The sequence below is a fragment of the Piliocolobus tephrosceles genome, chromosome X, assembly GCF_002776525.5.
Source record: "Piliocolobus tephrosceles isolate RC106 chromosome X, ASM277652v3, whole genome shotgun sequence".
NCBI lineage: Eukaryota > Metazoa > Chordata > Mammalia > Primates > Cercopithecidae > Piliocolobus > Piliocolobus tephrosceles.
In genome coordinates, this window is record NC_045455.1 from 14,382,946 (window position 1) to 14,403,005 (window position 20,060).

The following is a 20,060-nucleotide window of genomic DNA, read 5'->3' on the forward strand; positions in this document are numbered from 1 at the left end:
AATAATAATAATAATAATAATAATAATAATAATAATAATAATAATAATAAAAGATGGCAAAGATCAGGAACTAAGTACCCCGTCAGGGGACCGAGTGCTTTGCATTTAGAGTAGGCCCAAACTTCAGCAGACACATTCTTGGTTTTCCTTCCTGGGATGAAGACTTAGGAAATGAATCCTGGATGCATTCAGGCTTCCATGCAGACTCCTGCTGGCTCCTATCCACAGTCCTACAGAAATTCAGAGGAACACCAGAGGTAAATACTCTCTGCAATGGAAAGAGTTGGGGAGAGGAATGTCTTCAAATTACACAAGGCTGGAAGTGGATGACCCCAAACAGAAGGCCTCACCCAACTTCCCCTGGGGAGAGAGACTATCAGAGAAATGAGTTAACATGGTTAAGACAACCTGGTCAATTAGTGGCACAGGCTGGGCTCCTACACAGCTATCCAGTCCCAGTCTAAAGACAGGAAAAATATAAATATGCTACAAAGAAAAAAAAGGGGACAAACGAGGCCGAGAGAACTAGTACTCAGTGTCTACAGCATGTACTTCACACAAGCTATAAGACAGTTTTTGAACAGGAAAGGTAACACATATATAGAAAAGTGCAGCATGCCAGAAAATCCATTTGCTTCTTTTCCCTTCCCTAGCCTGTTCTCTGTCCCAGAGGCTGGTGGGTCCAAACACCATGCGAAGGCTCGCGGCCCCCTGGCTTCCAGCTAAGTCCTGCTAACAGGAGCCTCAGGGGAGACTTAGGCCAAGAGGAACCTGAGGTCAGGGTGTTTATTTCCCTGGTTCCTTCCTGTAAGGGAACCTCAGGCTTACCGTCTCTCAAAAGAAAAGCACTGCTCCAAGGCAGCTGACTTGACTGGAGTCTCTCCTTCCAAGTTCTAGTAACCTCTCCCTCCCTTGATCTCTTTGGGCCTAAGGGTGGTGAGGGTAAGAAAAGCAACAGCTCCAGGATCCTGCCGTGCAGATGATGGGGCCTCTTCCTTACTATTACACATGCCCACACCCCACCCAAAAGGTTTACCACCTAAGCATGAATTCCTAAGCACTGTATTTTCATTTCGTCTGCTTTTTGAAATTTATACAAATGGAATCATATGATATGAATTCCTTCATGTCTGGCTTTTTCAACTTAACACTAGATTCATGAGATTCATCCACGCTGTTCTATCTGCCCTATCTATCATCAGTTGTGATTGTGACTGGCACTCCACTCTATGCCTATACCACAAGTGACTTATTCATTCTACAGTTGGTGAACATTCAGGTTGTTCCTAATTTAGAGTTGTTGTAAATAATGTTACCGTGAACATTCTTGTCCATGTCTCCTGGTACGCAGCATGTGTTTTTCCTGGTTATAGACCTAGAAGTGGACTCTGAGTCATGGAGTGTTGGTATCTTCATTTTAATACTTAATATTAAACTGTTTTCCATGTTTAAACTCCCACCAGCAATGTTCCTTGTTACTTGATATCCTCATCACTCAACATCCTTGCCACCACTTCGCATTGTCTGTCTTTTTCATCGTAGACATGCTGGTGAATGGCTAATACCTTACTGTGGTTTTAATTTTCATTTTCCCAATTACTAATAAAAGGTTGAGCAGACTTACATGTTGACCATTTGGATCTACTCATTCTTGAGTGCTTGTTCAAGTCTTTTGGACACTGAATGGGACAGATCCCAGACACCACAATTACATGTACAAGCTGCCAGAATCCAGCTATAAAACCTTTCCTTGAGAATATCAACTCATTAGCACAAAACAGGGAGATAAAAAGATGATCTATTCCCTCAGGAGACCAGTTGTGCCCAGGAGCAACATAGTGAGACCCCGTCTTTATAAAAAAAAAAAAAAAATTAATTAAAAAATTAACAAAAATGCCCCTGTGTACCGTGAAGAACTCAAGTCTTGATGAGAGGACTCTTCTAGACACATGCCATCAATGCATCTGTTGATTTTAGCAGCAATAGGGAAGCTAATCAATACTTAATTTTAAAAAAGTAGTAAGCTATGTGAATAAGGAAAGAACAGATTAGGTCTGCAGGCAGGCAGATTTCTGTCCAGCTGAAGTATCAAACTCCTGTGTGATGTATGAAATACAACATCACATATAAAAAATTGATGAACGTAATTCAGCCATAAGAAGTCATATCTAGTGGACAGATCAATATAATCACCTTGGAAGAAGTTATTACAGTGGGAAAAACTGGGCCTGGCTTTACCCTGAGTTCTTAAGCAAGGAACTGGTCTTCAATTTCTTCATCTACACAAGAAATAGTTGCTATGGTTGTCTCCAATACTGCTAAAACCCATCATTCTGGCAGGTTTAACAATCAAAAGTATTTTATCACCAAAGACAAGGATTTAAGTAACTTTCCTAAGCCACAGACTTACTATGGTTTTGTCTGAGGGGAAAAAAAAAAAGGATGGACCCCAAACTGTCTAAAATTCAAAAAACAAATACATTTAAGTTCATGAACCTTTTAAAAGTTGACAAACCATGCAAACCAAATATAAAGATAATTAAAATTTTAGGATAAGCAAATGAGAGGATAAATTTTTTTTAAGAAATGAGAAAGTATAAAAAAATTAACCTAACAAGACAGGCAGTGATTCGTTGCTCACTTCCCTTTCTGTTGGTTTCATTTCCCTTCTTAGGTGAAAACACTCCTAATATGTAAATCAGTCCACTAAAGACTTCAGAGTCCTTTCTGTTAAGATTTGCAGAAATTTTTATGCAAAAGAAATTATTTCTAGACTTCCATGCACTAGAAAAGCAGACTTACAAAATACAGCAAACTAAAGTGGATAAATGTATGTGGCAAAGCAGAAGCAAATAATCAAGGATCCTACTTTTAAACATTTAGAATTGTTTAAATAGTAAAAAGTGGAAATGTGGATATTCTATGATTTTTAAGAACTTGGTAGTAAAAAGTGAGACTTCATTTAGGATTACCTACTAAGTGCCAGGTACTATGTTAAGCACTTGGGACCTTTCTGGTTTAGGGCCCTCACAATCCTGCTGGATGGTATTATCTCTATTTCAACTGTACAGAAATGAAGTAGGAACAAAGGGTTAGTGAGAGTGGGCAGGTAACTAGACAAAGTCAGACAGCTTAGAAAAGCAAAGAAGCTAGACTTTAAACCCCTTTTTACTCAATATCAAATCTCCTTCTCTTTCCATAGATGATGCAGACTTTAAGCATCAAAGTACACAAAGTGAAAAACTTTGTCCTTTGTATATAATTCTCTTAAATATATGCCATCATTTCAAGGGGAGCTTATGCTAAGTGTGACTTCATAAACAAATCATTTGTGAGAGAGAAAAACCACATCCAGGGTAAAGTCATAAGGTGAAAAAGCCTCTTTCAGAGAGCACTTCCTGAAAGAGACAAAGCAGCAATTACAGTCAGCCCAGCACCAACTCCCATGCCAAGCATTACACTGGAAACTACTTTTTAAAGCAACAAAAGAGTCTAAAACAAAATAAAACATTTCTTAAATACACTGTTTCCAGAAAGAGCTATTTTAACAGAAGCAACTCAAAGATATCCCTTCGACAGAAGTGGAAGTGCTGAAAAATGTTCATCTCTCATACAGACTTTTGATGCACAGGAGGTAAGTAGCATTTAATTAACTTCACGATTATTGTCAAAAGTAATGCTTTATGTACTATATTTCAAAAATCATTTCATTTTAATACAGGCTGGGCGTGATGGCCCACACCTGTAACTCTAGCACTTTGGGAGGCCAAGGCAGGAGGACCAGTTGTGCCCAGGAGCAACATAGTGAGACCCCGTCTTTATGGGGAAAAAAAAAAATTAATTAAAAAATAAACGTAACAAACTATGTTGGTGAAAGACCTTGAAATAGGCTATATAATCATCTTTCCACAATACAATTTTACATTTATTTTCAATACTGCTTTACATTAATAGTAAATGTAATTTTTTTCAACTTAAGGAAAGAAAATGTTTATAGTAAATCATATGTATATTTAGAAATGTTCATCACATGGTTTCAATTACGTTGTTTCATGAAATAACTTAATGGTTTTTAAGAAAAGAAAAGCTACAGATAGTCATGGTATCTACAGCTTTTAAAAAGCTGACTTTAAAGTCAATCACTTTTCAGTATTCATCCAAAAATTTCTGTGTTTGCAGAGGACAATCAATACTACAATGCCTTTAAAACACATGCATCATTCATTTTTTTTCAAACTTGAGCAAATGAATACAAGTATTGGTGACAAGCTACATAAAAACTGCTTGAGCATAACATGGGAAAAAAGACTCAAGATGGTTTGTAAGTATAGGACTTATGTCACAAAATTAAATGATGAGGATAGGTGAAGGGAGTCCTGATGCAATACTAAAAAAGAAAAACAAATACAAAATTTCATTTATATTATAATTGCTACTATTTAAGAATTCATTCCAGTTAAACATAAGATTTAAGCCTCCATGATTACTCTCCTTTGAATGACACTAGAGATATAATTTTTCTCTTTAACACTTTCCTCATTTGATAGAAATTAATATTCTAGTCACACCAATATTTGGAAAATTTAATATGTTTTTAAATATATAGAATTATACTCCAAAATCATATTTAACCTAAATATTTGAGAAGGAAAGGAGAAGAAGGGAAGGGAAGGGGAAGGAGAAGGGGAAGGGGAAAGGAAAGGGGAAGGGGAAGGGAAGGGAAGGGAAGGGAAGGGAAGGAAGGGAAGGGAGGGAAGGGAGGGAAGGGAGGGAAGGAAGCAAGGGAGGGAAGGGAAGGGAAGGGAAGGGAAGGGAGGCAGGGAGGCAGGAAGGCAGGAAGGCAGGAAGGCAGGCAGGCAGGCACGTTTCTTGTTTATCCACAGCAATTGCTCAAGTTAATTTTTAATGATCAATAAATAGCCCATGATGCCACTGACCACAGACAGCAAATCTCCCCCACAGTTTTCCTTAAAGAGAAATTCTGGGCTGATATGAAGACAGCCCACTCTGCAAAGTGACATTTTTGAAGGAAACTTTTCATCCACCTCTGTATTTCAAGGGGATGCCACAGGTACCATCTCATTGCAGCAAAGTCTATTTTTAAAGTCTGTTGGTGTTGCATCACGGGGGAGTGAAGTTTCACACTGAGGAGTCAATGATATTTGCAACCCCAAATAACCTCCTTTCCATTTAAAATGGGCAGGTTTTTTTTTTGTGGTGATGGAAATTTGTTAGTTTCTACATACACATCAAGTTACTGAATGACTTCATATTAATATCAACTTGTCTTAGATACTCCTTTTTTGGATTTACTTTGAAAATTTTTTAAATTTAAATAATATTGAAGCTTCTGAATCTAGATGGAATGAGGATATGAAAGTTACTAATAGCACTAGCTTGTTTTCAAGGTGCTGCTTTCTGTAGAGCAGTTGAAATCACAAAACTTGGAAGACTTGGCATTAGGTACTCCCAATTGTGCATTACAAAATAGCTCATCTATTGCTCTAACAGTCTAGTTCTTGATCTGCTGACCATGGCACAAAGCACTGCTGTTTCTAGACTTATGATAATTTAAAGAGAACATAAGGTAATAAACACTACGAAGTGTTTCCACTTTAAAAAAACAAAAAGTTTAATAGCCAGCTACACAAGTCTTCATTTTCAAACTAGAGATTTACAAACTAGAGTTTTTTAGCAAAGTAGAGTTGCTGTCAGTCATCTCATCAAAAGTTCCTTCCTTTATTTATTCATCAATTCAGTAAACATGTATTTATTGAGTACCTATTACATGCTCAACAGACAGTGGGGCTGCAGCTGTAACACAGGAAAAGTTCCCATTCTCTCTCAAATGAGAACTACTGTTAATGCTCAGTAGTTAACCAGCTGAATGGTTCCTTGATTTTCTACATGTTTCTATTTACATATTTTGCATATTAAAATTGTATTTAATGAACAAAAATACATTATTTGGACATTACTCATCTGGATGCAAAATATTTTAACAGAATGAAGATGATAAAAAGTGGCAAACAATTGTATTAAGACTCAAAATTCAGAATGGCCTTTTCCCAATTAGTCCAAATTAAAGGACACTTATTACAGGAACAACTGCTACCTAATTTCACACTATAGGAAAAAATTGTAAAGAAATGGTTATTCTTGTAGGAAGAAGGGAAGTGAGCAGGGAGAGAGAGATGAATGAACTTGCCCAATGAATTATGACACCAGGATCATTTTAATAGGTTAATACAAATTAGTAATAATCTCTAGGGAATGGATTCCCTAATAAATACTAAGACACATCGAGTGAGTTTATAACATAAAATGCTCTCAAACTTAAAATTCACTGGCAGTCAAGCTGAGTGGGAGAATGTTAAGCATTTGTTTTTTAACCGAGGATTTTATTCTTATTTTTCTTAACTATTCTTATTTTTCTTAACTATTTTTACAGTTTCTAAGTATCATGCCCACCAACAAGCTGTAAAATGATCACCCTGAACAATCAAGATCAACCTGTCCCTTTTAACAACTCACATCCAGATGAATACAAAATTGCAGCCCTTGTCTTCTATAGCTGTATCTTCATAATTGGATTATTTGTTAACGTCACTGCATTATGGGTTTTCAGTTGTACCACCAAAAAGAGAACCACTGTAACCATCTATATGATGAATGTGGCATTAGTGGACTTGATATTTATAATGACTTTACCCTTTCGAATGTTTTATTATGCAAAAGATGAATGGCCATTTGGAGAGTACTTCTGCCAGATTCTTGGAGCTCTCACAGTGTTTTACCCAAGCATTGCTCTATGGCTTCTTGCCTTTATTAGTGCCGACAGGTACATGGCCATTGTACAGCCGAAGTATGCCAAAGAACTTAAAAACACGTGCAAAGCCGTGCTGGCGTGTGTGGGAGTCTGGATAATGACCCTGACCACGACCATCCCTCTGCTACTGCTCCATAAAGACCCGGATAAAGACTCCACCCCTGCCACCTGCCTCAAGATTTCTGACATCGTCTATCTAAAAGCTGTGAATGTGCTAAACTTCACTCGACTGACATTTTTTTTCTTGATTCCTTTGTTCATCATGATTGGGTGCTACTTGGTCATTATTCATAATCTCCTTCATGGCAGGACGTCTAAGCTGAAACCCAAAGTCAAGGAGAAGTCCATAAGGATCATCATCACACTGCTGGTGCAGGTGCTTGTTTGCTTTATGCCCTTCCACATCTGTTTTGTTTTCCTGATGCTGGGAACGGGGGAGAACAGTTATAGTCCCTGGGGAGCCTTTACCACATTCCTCATGAACCTCAGCACGTGTCTGGATGTGATTCTCTACTACATCGTTTCAAAACAATTTCAGGCTCGAGTCATTAGTGTCATGCTATACCGTAATTACCTTCGAAGCATGCGCAGAAAAAGTTTCCGATCTGGTAGTTTACGGTCACTAAGCAATATAAACAGTGAAATGTTATGAATAATAGAAAGGTTCTTTTATCTCAATCCCATCAAAATTCACTTCACTAACTACTCTGGAGTCAATGGATATTCTGTATAATATTATCAAGTCCCTTTTCTCTTGAAAAAAGTAAATTCATTATCTTCATTTTAAAAACTTATATAAAACATTTTTGTGAATTATTCGGAGAAAAGCATCTGATTTGTCTTTCACAGTCAAGCCTTATTTACACAGATAATTAACTTTTTGCATTTCTATGTGCAAGTGACACATGTATGTTAATCAAGTCAGTAAGGGGGAAATCAAACTACCATACAAAATAATTTGATTAAATTATTTTCTATCTAGATGCAGCTCCCTTAGGTCTAATTTGCACTAGGAATGGAATTATAAATCCAGTACTTTATGTCCCAAACACCGACTTCCAGAATTCCCATATAAGAAATTATGTTGAACTCATTACTGTTACTTACTACAAGGCAAAATTAACAGGAACAAGAACCCAAGGGGCCTGTAAAGGCCATCCCCATCAGCCCTCCCCTACTCTGAATTCATCCTTTTGAAAACAAAGGATAGTCATTCAACAAACACTAAGAGCCTGCTATGCACCAAACTCTATTTAGGACTAATGATGAAAATCTAACCTGAGATGCTATTTCTATCCAATAATCCAAGTTCATTTCTATCATCTATCTACTATATGGTGAAATGCCATTCTCCAATACAGTTTGTTCTTCTTATGTGGTTCAAGATCCCATTTTTACAAAAGAGGTTAATTGATTTTTTTTTCCCAGGCCATATGTCACAGTATAAATAGTACTATGGGAACCTTGGATTCTTAGTCTTGCCATTTAATTTCTCCGAATAAAGTAACAAACCAAGTAACTTATCCATCTAACAGGAAAAAAACTGAAGTATAATCGGTAAAGCCCCTATTATTCTTAATACTTATGGAAGTAAAATAAATGATTCAACTATAACTTCCTCTCTTTATCATTCTTAACATGATCATATCCTACTGGGGCTTAGAACCAAATACATGCATTGGTTAGAAATTTATTTCTGGCTGGGCATGGTGGCTCACGCCTGTAATCCTAGCACTTTGGGAGGCTGAGGTGGACGGATCACTTGAGGTCAGGAGTTCGAGACCAGCCTGGCCAACATAGTGAAACCCTATCTCTACTAAAAATGCAAAAATTAGCCAGATATGATGGCAGGTTCCTGTAATCCCAGCTACTTGGGAGGCTGAGGCAGTAGAATAGCTTGAACCCAGGAGGCGGAGGCTGCAGTGAGCCGAGATCGCACCATTGCACTCCAGTCTAGGCGACAGAGCGAGACTCTGTCTCCAAAAAAAACAAAATTGATTTCTGGAAATAACATAGGTAAATTCATATTATTAAAAAAAAAAAAAGATAAAAAAACACAAAAAGTCTAATCATAAAATGGCATTTTTGCACTAGACGGTCCCTTAGACAATCTTCTTAGTACAATTCTTCTCTTCGAAATATAAAAAACTGAAGTCTGAAGAGGTTATGTGACCTGCTCAGCTAAAGAACCACCCCTAGAAACCAAGGTCAGTTCTTTCATGTCGAACACTAATTTTTCAATAATAAAAAGCAAACATGCTTAAACATTCTCAGAGCTACATAAGGTGGTACTGAGATGCAGTTTCTCAAAAAAGAGAAAAATACAAAGTTTTTAGTTTCAATAGTCAAATGAGTAAAATACATACCTTTATATACTTTATATACACAAAATAAGTATCTTTATAGACCTTATATCTTTACATATTATTTATATATCTTACATATATTTAACATATAATTATTTCTAAAACAAGAAAAACAACTCTTGTATTTGACATGTAGGTTTATTGTACACATATACATAGTCAGAGCCTACTCTCAACCATACAGATGAATCTACTCTTAAATGTATTAGATGGAAAAGTTATCTGCCAGAGCTTGTCTTGAAAAGAAGAGTTTAGTCTCAAAGCAAAAAGCACAACAAAAGATTCTATTGATACAAAATCAACAAAGTGAAAAGGTATGCTGTGATTCTCACAATAAAACTGTAAATAATCTAAATTTTAATTGTAGATCACTTAAAAGTTATTTTTAAAATAATTTACTTAGCATTATAATCAAATATATTTTAACATAATATGTAAAATTCAAAATTTCACTGTATTCTGGAAAACAATGTAACATCCACATATAAATACTAACAAAAAATAATAGGTATATAAGGCCAGATGTATGGCAGGACTGAGTTACTAGAAATGCCTAATACATATAGCTTTTAATAATGGAGTTATCTCTACTTTCAAAACCTAACAGTTACATTTTCTGAGTTTAAATCATAGTCATGAGCATCCATCATATGTCAGCTACAATTTCTATGCAAAGCACTAGAAAAAGAGATGAACAAGTCTGTGGTTCAAAGGCCTTCCCTTACAGTCTTAGTGGGGCTACACCGTAATCAAGGCTTGCTTGCCCTTCACCATTACTAAATGTAGGGCAATGAGCACATAAAGTGAAACTTGGTTCTCCCTTAAAGAGTCAGTGGGTAGCCCAGGAGGCACAGACAATGACAAGGTAATATAATAAATATTAATAGAGATAATTAATACATGTGCTGTAATACACATATAAGGGCAATCTGCCAAAGGGCAAAAGGAAGCAGAAAGCAAACCAAGTAGGCATTGAGAATGCAAATGCGTAGCAAGCGAAGAAAGTTGGAAAGTGGTTTGAGACTAGCTGGTGGTCAGATGAGGAAGGCTCTGAAAGGAAAGAAGAGCTGGGCATAGTAGCACATGCCTATAATCCCAGCTACTCAGGAGGCTCAGGTGGGAGGACTGGGCTTGGGCCTAGGAGTTCAAGGCCAGCCTGGATAACATGGCAAGACCTTGTCCCTTAAGAAAAACAATAAATGGAAGGGGTATACGCTTGTTTCTAGAAGCTTGATGTAAGACAGCTTCTTTAATTCTCGGGGCTACCCTTTGAAGCACAGAAAACCCACCATTGACATGTGAGGGTCATCTATAAACTGAGCTCAGGAAATGGAGCTTGAGAGAAGTAACTTGCTAAGATTTCACATAACTAGTAAGTGGCAGAGCTGGAATCTCAAATCTGGTCTGTCTGATGGCAAAGACTGTGCTACTTCCACTATTCCAGACTGCCTGGATAGCATCTTGGAGGACTCTGACTTTTATTCTGATGGATATGAGAATTTGAGGGTTTTTAAAAGAACTAGTGTGGTTAAGCCTGCATTTTAGAAAGATAACTTCTGACAGCATTGTATGGAATGCTTTGAAATTCACAGGGAAACTAGAGAATGACTGTAAAAAAGTAGACAAGAAAAGATGTAAGAGATGAGACTGGGATCACAATGACAGTAGAAGTAGAGAAGAAGGGATGAATGAATAAGTTATTCAGGACTTTGCATTACTAAGACTCAGTGCCAGAAGTCCTAGCCAGAGCAACTAGGCAAGACAAAGAAAGAAAAGGCATCCAAATAGGAAAGCTCAAACCATCTCTCTTTACTGACGATACGATTCTATACCTAGAAAACCCTAAAGACTCTGCCAAAAGGCTCCAGGAATCAAGAAACAAGTTCTCTAGAGTTTCAGGATACCAAATCAATGAAGAAAGATCAGTAGTAGTATTTCTATACACCAATAACTTAGTTCAAGCTGAGAGTCAAATCAAGAACACAACCCCATTTACAATAGCCACACACACACAAAAAGATACCTAGGAATACATCTAACCATGAAGGTAAAAAGATCTCTACAAGAACTACAAAACACTGCTGAAAAAAATCAAAGATGGCCAGGCACAGTGGCTCACGCCCATAATCCCAGCACTTTGGGAGGCCAAGGCAGGCTAGGCTGATCACAAGGTCAGGAGATCGAGACCATCCTGGCTAGCACAGTGAAATCCCGTCTCTACTAAAAAATAAAAAATAAATAAAAATAAAAAATAGCCAGGCATGGTGGTACGTGCCTGTAATCCCAACTACTCAGGAGACTGAGGCAGGAAAATCGCTTGAATCTGGGAGGCGGAGGCTGCAGTGAGCCAAGATCGCGCCACTGCTCTCCAGCCTGCGTGACAGAGACTGTCTCAAAAAAAAAAAAAAAAAAGAAAAACGAAAAAGAATCAAAGATGACACAAACAAATGGAAAAAGCATTCCATTCTCATGAACTGAAACAATTGATATCATTAAAATGGCCATACTGTCCAAAGCAATCTACAGATTCAAGGCTATTCCTAGCAAACTACAATGTCATTTTTCACAGAATTAGAAAAAATTATTCTAAAATTCATATAAAACCAAAAAAAGAGCCCAAATAGCCAAGGCAATCCTAAGCAAAAAAGAAAAGAAAAAAACAAAGCCAGAGGCATCACATTACCCAACTTCAGACTATAAGGCTACAGTAAGCAAAACAGCATAGTACTGGTACAAAAACAGACATATAGACCAGTGGAACAGAATAGAGAACCCAGAAATAAAGCCTCACACCTACAGCCATCTGACCTTCAACAAAGTTCACAAAAATAAACAGTGGTGAAAGGATTCCCTATTCAATTAATGGTGCTAGGATAGCTGGCTAGTCATATGCAGAAGAATGAAACTACCCCTACCTTGCACCACATACAAAAATTAACTCAAGATGGATTAAAGATACAAATGTAAGACCTCAAACTATAAGAATCCTAGAAGAAAACCTAGGAAACACCACTCTGGACATCAGCCTTGGGAAAGAATTTGTGACTAAGTCCTCAAAAGCAATTGCAATGAAAACTAAAATTGACAAACGGGACCCATTTAAACTAAAAAGCTTCTACGCAGCAAAATAAACTATCAACGGAGTAAACAAACAACCTATAAAATGGGAGAAAATGCTCACAAACTGCATCTGACAAAGGTCTAATATCCAGAATCTATAAGGAACTTGATTCAACAAGCACAAAACAACCCCATTAAAAAGTGGGCAAAAAACACAAACAGATACTTTTCAAAAGAAGACACACAAGCAGCCAACACACAAGAAAAAAATGCTCAAGGGTAATCATCAAATGCAAATCAAAACCACAATGAGATACCATCTCACATCGGTCAGAATGGCTACTAAAAAGCCAAAAAAACAACAGATGCTGGGGAGATCTGGGAAGAAAAGGGAAACTTATACGCTGTTGTATATAAGTGAGAAAAGGGAACTCTTACACACTGTTGTGGGAATGTCAATTAGTTCAGCCACTGTGGAGAGCAGTTTGGAGATTTCTCAAGAACTTAAAACAGGACTACTGTTCAACCCAACAATCCAACTACTGAGCACGTAGCCAAAAGAAAATAAATCATTCTGCCAAAAAGACACATGCACTCACATGTTCATCGCAGAACTATTCACAATAGCAAAGACATGGAATCAACCTAAGTGCACGTCAACAATGGACCGGATAAAGAAAATATGGTACATACGCACCATGGAATATGATGCAGCCATAAAAAAGAATGAAATCATGTCCTTTGCAGCAACACGGATGCAGTCGGAGGCCATTATCCTAAATAAATTAATGCAGGAACAGAAAACCAAATACCACATGAACTCACTTAAAAGTGGGAGCTAAACACTGGGTACACATGGACATCAAGATGGCAGCAATAGACACGGAGGACTATTAGAGGGGGAAGAAGGGAAGGGAGCAAGGGTTGAAAAACTAACTACTGGAAACTACGCTCACTACTTGGGTGACGGGACCATCTGTACCCCAAACCTCAGCATCATGCAATATACTCATATAACAAACCTTCATGTGTACCCCTTGAATCTGAAAGTTCAAATTTCAAAAAATAAAAACTAAGACTCAGTGACCTACCCCACTGACAAGCGAAATGAAAGATTTCCAGCTTGCATGACTCTGAGTAGATGCTACTAACTAAAATAAGAAGAAAGAGGGGAAGAGGATAGAGAGAAGGCCGGAAGAGAAGACACCTTCTGAACATGAGTTTTCTTTGAGTCTATAAATAATCAGGAAGTAAGACTCTAGACCAGACATGGTGGTCACGCCTATAATCCCAGCACTTTGGAAGGCCAAGGCGGGAGGATCACTGGAGGCCAGAAGTTTGAGAGCAGCCTGGGTAAAATAACAAGACCCCATCTCTACAAAAAAAAAAAAAACACAAAAACAAACAAACTGAAAAAAAAAAATGGCCGGACGCGGTGGCTCACGCCTATAATCCCAGCACTTGGGGAGGCCAAGGCAGGGTGGATCACCTGATGTCAGGAGGTCATGACCAGCCTGACCAATATGGTGAAACCCTGTCCTATTAAAATTACAAAAAAATTAGCCAGGCATGGTGGCAAACCCAGCCACTCAGGAGGCTGAGGCAGGAGAACCGCTTGAACCAGGGAGGCGGAGGTTGCAGTGAGCAGAGATCACGCCATTGCACTGCAGCCGGGGCAGCAAGAGTGAAACTCCGTCTAAAAAAAAAAAAAAAATTAGTTGGTCATGTTGGCACACCTATAGTCACAGCTACTCAGGAGGCTGAGCTAGGAGGATTGCTTGAACCCAGGAGTTTGAAGTTACAGTGAGCTATATCTCACCACTGTACTCCAGGCCTGGGCAACAGAATAAGAAAGTAGTGTGGGTTGGAACTAGAGAGCTTGGAAACAAACAATACATGTTCACTGTAGTTGAAATCAAGAAAGTGCACAAGATAGTCCAAAAAGTTTGAGAAAAGAGCTGCATGCAGTAACTAAGGTCAAAAAGAACTAGCAAGGAGTAGTGTGTGGGACTCAAGAGAGCAGGTGGTTTCATGAAATAAGGAGAGGTTAAAAGCATTTAATGTGCTACTGAAAGGTTAAAGAAGATGGCCAGTGGCTTTAGAAATTAGGTGGCCACTGGTGACCTTTATAAGAGAAGTTCCGGTAGTGGTGAGGTGAAAAAAAAAAAAGAGAGAGAATTAAATAGGAAGTAAAGAACTGTAGAAGAGTGCAGAAAAATTAGGTACTGATGGGAAAGAAAAGTACTAAATGTTAGGCAAAAAACATTGAAAGCTGCAAAGCACATATTTTTATTTTACTTTAAGTTCCGGGATACATGTGCAGAACGTGCAGGTTTGTTACAGAGGTATACATATGCCATGGTGGTTTGCTGCACCTATTGACCCATCATCTAGGTTTTAAGCCTCGCATGTGTTAGGTATTTGTCCTAATGCTCTCCCTCTCCTTGCCCCCTACCCACAGACAGCCCCCAGTGTGTGATGTTCCCCTCCCTGTGTCCATGAAGTACACGGATTTGGAAAAAAAAAAAAACAGTAGTTTCCTCTCTTTAGTTTTTGAAGCTTTGTTATCATCAATAAAAGATATATTTGTGGCTGGGTACAGTGGCTCACACCTGCAATCCCAGCACTTTGGGAGGCCAAGAAAGGAGGATCACTTGAGCCCTGGAATTCAAGATCGGCCTAGACAACATAGCAAAACCTTTTCTCTACCAAAAAGTAATACTAATACAAATGTTTTTAAGAGATATATTTACAGAATACAAAGTTTACTTGTTGAACTAATTGTGTTCCAAAAAGTCTATGAGAAAGCCTCAAGATTTAAAAAAGTCATACTATATACTATAATGTTTGTGACTTGAAAAGGAAGAGAAATATATTCCTATTCAGGAGATAGCTGAATTAACATTTATAGTGTCTTTCAAAGGGGAGGCTATAACTTTTCAACTTATTCAAGTTTGTAACTCTTGCTACAAACTGAGATTTAAATAGGTAAATCCCTTCCCTCTTCTGAGAGTAAGCAAAAATATTCCCGCCAACTTCAAAATTGAATCAATCTTCTTTTTATGCACAAGTTAATAGGATTCCATAATTAAATAAATGAATACAAAAGTTCTACTATCATTCAACTCTATGTGCAGCAGGAAAAAGAAGACAGGGAGACACTGTAAATAAGAATTAATGCTAAGTTACTATCCAGCTCCAAAGTTCATTCTAACACAGACACACATACCTCCCATCACTCAGCAGGCTATAGAGGGAACCAAAAAGAACTGGCCTGATGGGAGAGTTTTGGGGAAAAATTACGATTTAGCAATGCTGCTGCTTCTCTGAGTTAACGTGGAATCATTCCTGATGTCTACACTATTTTCCCCAATAACAGAATACTCAACTTTAACTTCTCAGTCTAATTACAATGACCACCTATGGAATTCAAACTTCATGCTCATTATGACACAGAACTTTATGTCTCCATTCAAACATTATTCAGAATCATACATTATTAAAACAGCTAAAGGTCAACATTCATGGATATTCACAGCAATTATAATTCACAAAAGGGAGTTACACTGTAAATATTAACAACCCAAGTACGAAAGCTATTAGAACACTAATTATAATTTTAAAATAGGGATCCAAAGTGAATTTGAATCAAGATACATACAGTAGCTTAATAGTTCTCATATTTAAAATTAAAAGACTGAAGATAGTACACACAGAATTTTAAATATCTGGTATCTATATTTCATACTATCTCAAATAGTGTCTCAGATACTTCATTCAGATGCTTGGAGGTCATTTACATGTGCTAACAACTCTGCTCCTAGATTCTAATTATTTCACACACTAATACATGGTTTTTGGGGGTTTTTTTGTTTTTTTGAGATGGAGTCTCACTCTCTCGCCCAGGCTGAAGTGTAGTGGTGTGATCTCAGCTCACTGAAACCTCTGCCTCCCAGGTTCAAGCGATTCTTCTGCCTCAGCCTCCTGAGCAGTTGGGACTACAGGTGCACGCCACCATGCCTGACTAATTTTTGTATTTTTAGTAGAGATGGGGTTTCACCATATTGACCAGGCTGATCTCGAACTCCTGACCTCGTGATCCGCCCACCTCAGCCTCCCAAAGGGCTGGGATTACAGGCGTGAGCCCATATTTGAAGCTTTGCTACCATCAATTACGGGTTGTTACCGCGCCTGGCCTGTTTGTTTGTTTGTTTGAGATGGAGTCTCGCTCTGTCAACTCTGCTCCTAGATTCTAGTTATTTCACACACTAATACATGATTTTTTTTTTTAAAAGCAGATCAACGCAATATGAAAGCATACAAATTCTGAGTGGGTTGGCCACTGCAGGTTGTCTACAAAGTTATAACCTATACACTGGCTTTGTTTTACGTTTGATGGAAACGTATAAAACATTATCAGCTTTTAAAAATTATTCTTCAGAAGCTTAACTTCATACAAATTAATTTTGTTTCCTAATCTAATTAAACTATATTTTTGTGTTTAGTTCATAAAATTACAAAGACACATTTCACTATAAAAACACACAAAACTAATTCTATCAGGATCAGAATAGGAAATTCATTTAAAATTCTCTAAAACACAAAATTTCAAAGCTAAAAAAAGAATATGGCTGGGCGCGGTGGCTCACAAGGTGGCTCAAGCACTCTGGGAGGCCAAGGAGGATGGATCACCTGAGGTCAGGAGTTTGAGACCAGCCTGGCCAACATGGCGAAACCCCATCTCTACTAAAAACTACAAAAATTAGCTGGGTGTGGTGACACGCACCTGTAGTCCCAACTACTCGGGAGGCTAAGGCAGGAGAATCACTTGAACCCAGGAGGTGGAGGTTATAGTGAGCCAAGATCACACCAATGCACTCCAGCCTGGGTGACGGAGTGAGACTCTGTCTCAAAAAAAAAAGTAAAATAAATTTAAAGAAAGAATATAAAATTGATTCTATTTCAAGGACATAATAAAAATGTAGGCATAGATTAGACTTTTTACATATAAAATCAATTTTACTATATCTAAAAGTTTAAAATATTCTTTTACTGACTTTCACATATAATAACACTTTAAATCACATTCAAGTTGTTCTAAATTAAGTCAATCTTTAAGTGCTACTTACAATCCAGAAGGCAAATTATTAGCTGCAGTGATGCCAAAGAAATACTGCATAGCTTCAACGAGGAGAAAGTCAAATAAGGCTGACAAAACCCAGGAACCCAGCAAAAAGGACTACAAGATAAAACAGCAGAAAAATTATGAGTCTCCTAAAAATAAACTAACATCTATTCAGCTAGAATCAGCTCAGAGGTGTGTATTTGTATGTGTGTGTGTGTGTGTGTGTATACACACATACTTGTGTGTGTATATATATTCAAAATTAATTTTTTATTAAAATAGACTTTTGAAAATCGGCAGAGTAAACCCATATTGCTCAAATGTATTAACATCCATAATTTTTAAGTATGTTGAAGATATATTTTTAACAAGTAAAACACAAACCACTAAGCAAAATAAATTATAATTTTATTAAAGTCAAAGTATTAAAATTTGTATTAGCTGTTACAACTAATACTATATATTATCATTATCACTATTATTATTATGCTATTCTAAAATTTTCTTTGGTTAATGCCCATATGCCTCAAATCAGATACAGAATAGTATAATTAAAAAAATAACTGTAAATAATAACACCAAGTTTAACAAAATAAAATCCATTTAAACAAAATTTTTTTTCTATAGCCTAAGCGGCAAAGACAAAATACATAAAAACTTACTGCAAATTTTCTGCTTCCATATCTTCTTTCAAATATCCTAAAATTATAAATAAGCAGACTACTGCAGAAAGTATCTTTCAAATCAAGGCAAATTATTCTTCCACATATCAACCTCCAAATCTAGATGGGGATTTAAAAAAGAACAACAAACAAGAGTAAAATTTGTTCAGATCTCTTCCTTAGCAAATTTGTTATGTTTATACTGTCTATTTTTAATAGTCTAAACAAAATCATAATGCACACACAAAAGGAAAATTATACATGTATGTTCTCTGAGCTCAAGTCTCTCACAGTAAAAATTCCTTCCAACAGTGGCACGAAAGGTACTTGAATTGTTTTGTGCTTATAAGAAAACATATTCTCATTAAGATAACAGAAAACTGCCTATAAGAAATTTTAGGATTGTGTTTAGTAAGATTTTAAAAAATTATATACGTAAGCTAGAATGAAAGGCTAACAAATGTTCATTATTATGCTACTGAATAAGACAAACGTGTAACTGAAAAACAACTTAGGTAAAATACACATTTCTGAGCTTAATTTTAATCATCAACCTACTTCAGAGCAACTATGCAAAGTAATTTATGGCAACTGTTGCTAAATATGACTAGGTTTAAAATATTAGTTTATTTAAATCACTGTTTCACCCAACTTCTGGTTGCATAAAAACATATAAGGGGACACACACACACAAAAAAGAGCTACTCAAAGGCCTATTTTTGAGTCTGCTTAAACATTTTTCAGATTTTTAAAGACAATCCCAATGACATTTGAAAACATCCTAATCTTATTTCCCCTTCACAACGACCTTATGAGATAGGTAAAACAAATATTAATGACAACTTTTCTTTGTATTTTTATTGTGGCAAAACAGATACAAAAGTTATAATTTTAACTACTGAGTATACAATTCGGTGGTATTAAGCAAATTCACAATATTGTACAATCATCACCACTATCTATTTCCAGAACTCTTCATCATCCTAGACAGAAACGCCATGCTAATTTCCTGTTCCCTCTCCCCATAGCCCCAGGAAACACTATTCTACTTAATGTCTCTATGAATTTGCTTATACTAGATACCTCATGTAAGTAAGATCACATATTTGTCCTTTTTTTCACTTTGCATAGTATTTTCAAGGTTCATGGTAAAGCATGTATCAATCTCATTCTCATTTATAGTTGAATGATATTTCTATGGTATGTATACACCACATTTTGTTTATCCATTTATCTGTTAATAGGCATTTGGGTTTCTACCTTTTTGCTATTGTGAATAATGCTGCTGCGAACATTGGTAATATTAACTCTTTTCTTTTTTTTTTGAGACAGGGTCTCACTCTGTTGCCCAGGCTGTAGTGCACTGACGTGATCACATCTCACTGCAGGCTCAACCCTCTGGACTGATTCAATACTCGCACCTCAGTCTCCTGAGTAGCTGGGACTACAGGTGTAAACCACCACACCCGTCTAATTTTTGTATTTTTTGTAGAGATGATGCTTTGCCATGTTGCCCAGGCTGGTCTTGAACTCCTGGGCTCAAGCAATCCATTCACAAGCCTTGGCCTCCCAAGGTGCTGAGATTACAGGTGTGAACCACCACACCCAGCCAACTGTCTTAAGGAAAAAGAGCACAGAGAAACTATCTGTCTAAAGTCATACAATCTGTGCTCTTGCCAACAGAAATAAGAATACAAATGAGAAGTCTGACCATATCAACTGTCAAAACATTTCACATATGTCTCTACTCCAAGCAAGACACCAGGCAGAGTCTTTGTCGTGACTGTACTGGCCACCAGAGTTCATCTCACCTGCCAGCCCAGCTGACCTGGGGATGGCTGCCTAAAAGTCTGTGTTGAGGCCATAGCTGGGCTCAAGGAGAAACGTACCAGAGTCACATTGAAAGTTCAGGCAGCACATACCTCTATCAATATGATCAATGAGGCAGTACACATGAGAGCACAAAGTACTTTACCAATGGCAGACGATGATGACTGTCATCTCCGCAGAACACCAGA

At 37.3% G+C, this 20,060-nt stretch overlaps 2 protein-coding genes across 2 annotated transcripts in view; one reads left to right on the plus strand and one right to left on the minus strand.

Annotated features, from left to right (window-relative positions):
* The window catches only part of UBAC2 (UBA domain containing 2), a 182,019-nt gene that overhangs the window by 121,751 nt on the left and 40,208 nt on the right, over window positions 1-20,060 (minus strand). The window contains exons 3-4 of the mRNA XM_023218026.3: window positions 18,043-18,162; window positions 17,385-17,494 (exon numbers count right to left, since the gene is read on the minus strand). Of these exons, the coding sequence (XP_023073794.1) occupies window positions 17,385-17,494; window positions 18,043-18,162 (230 nt within the window). The remainder of the gene's footprint in view (window positions 1-17,384; window positions 17,495-18,042; window positions 18,163-20,060) is intronic.
* Window positions 3,202-7,648, plus strand: GPR18 (G protein-coupled receptor 18). Its single transcript, XM_023218028.1, has 2 exons — window positions 3,202-3,634; window positions 6,452-7,648. Exon 2 carries the CDS (start codon window positions 6,486-6,488, stop codon window positions 7,479-7,481), a length of 996 nt encoding a protein of 331 aa, XP_023073796.1. The 5' UTR covers window positions 3,202-3,634; window positions 6,452-6,485; the 3' UTR covers window positions 7,482-7,648.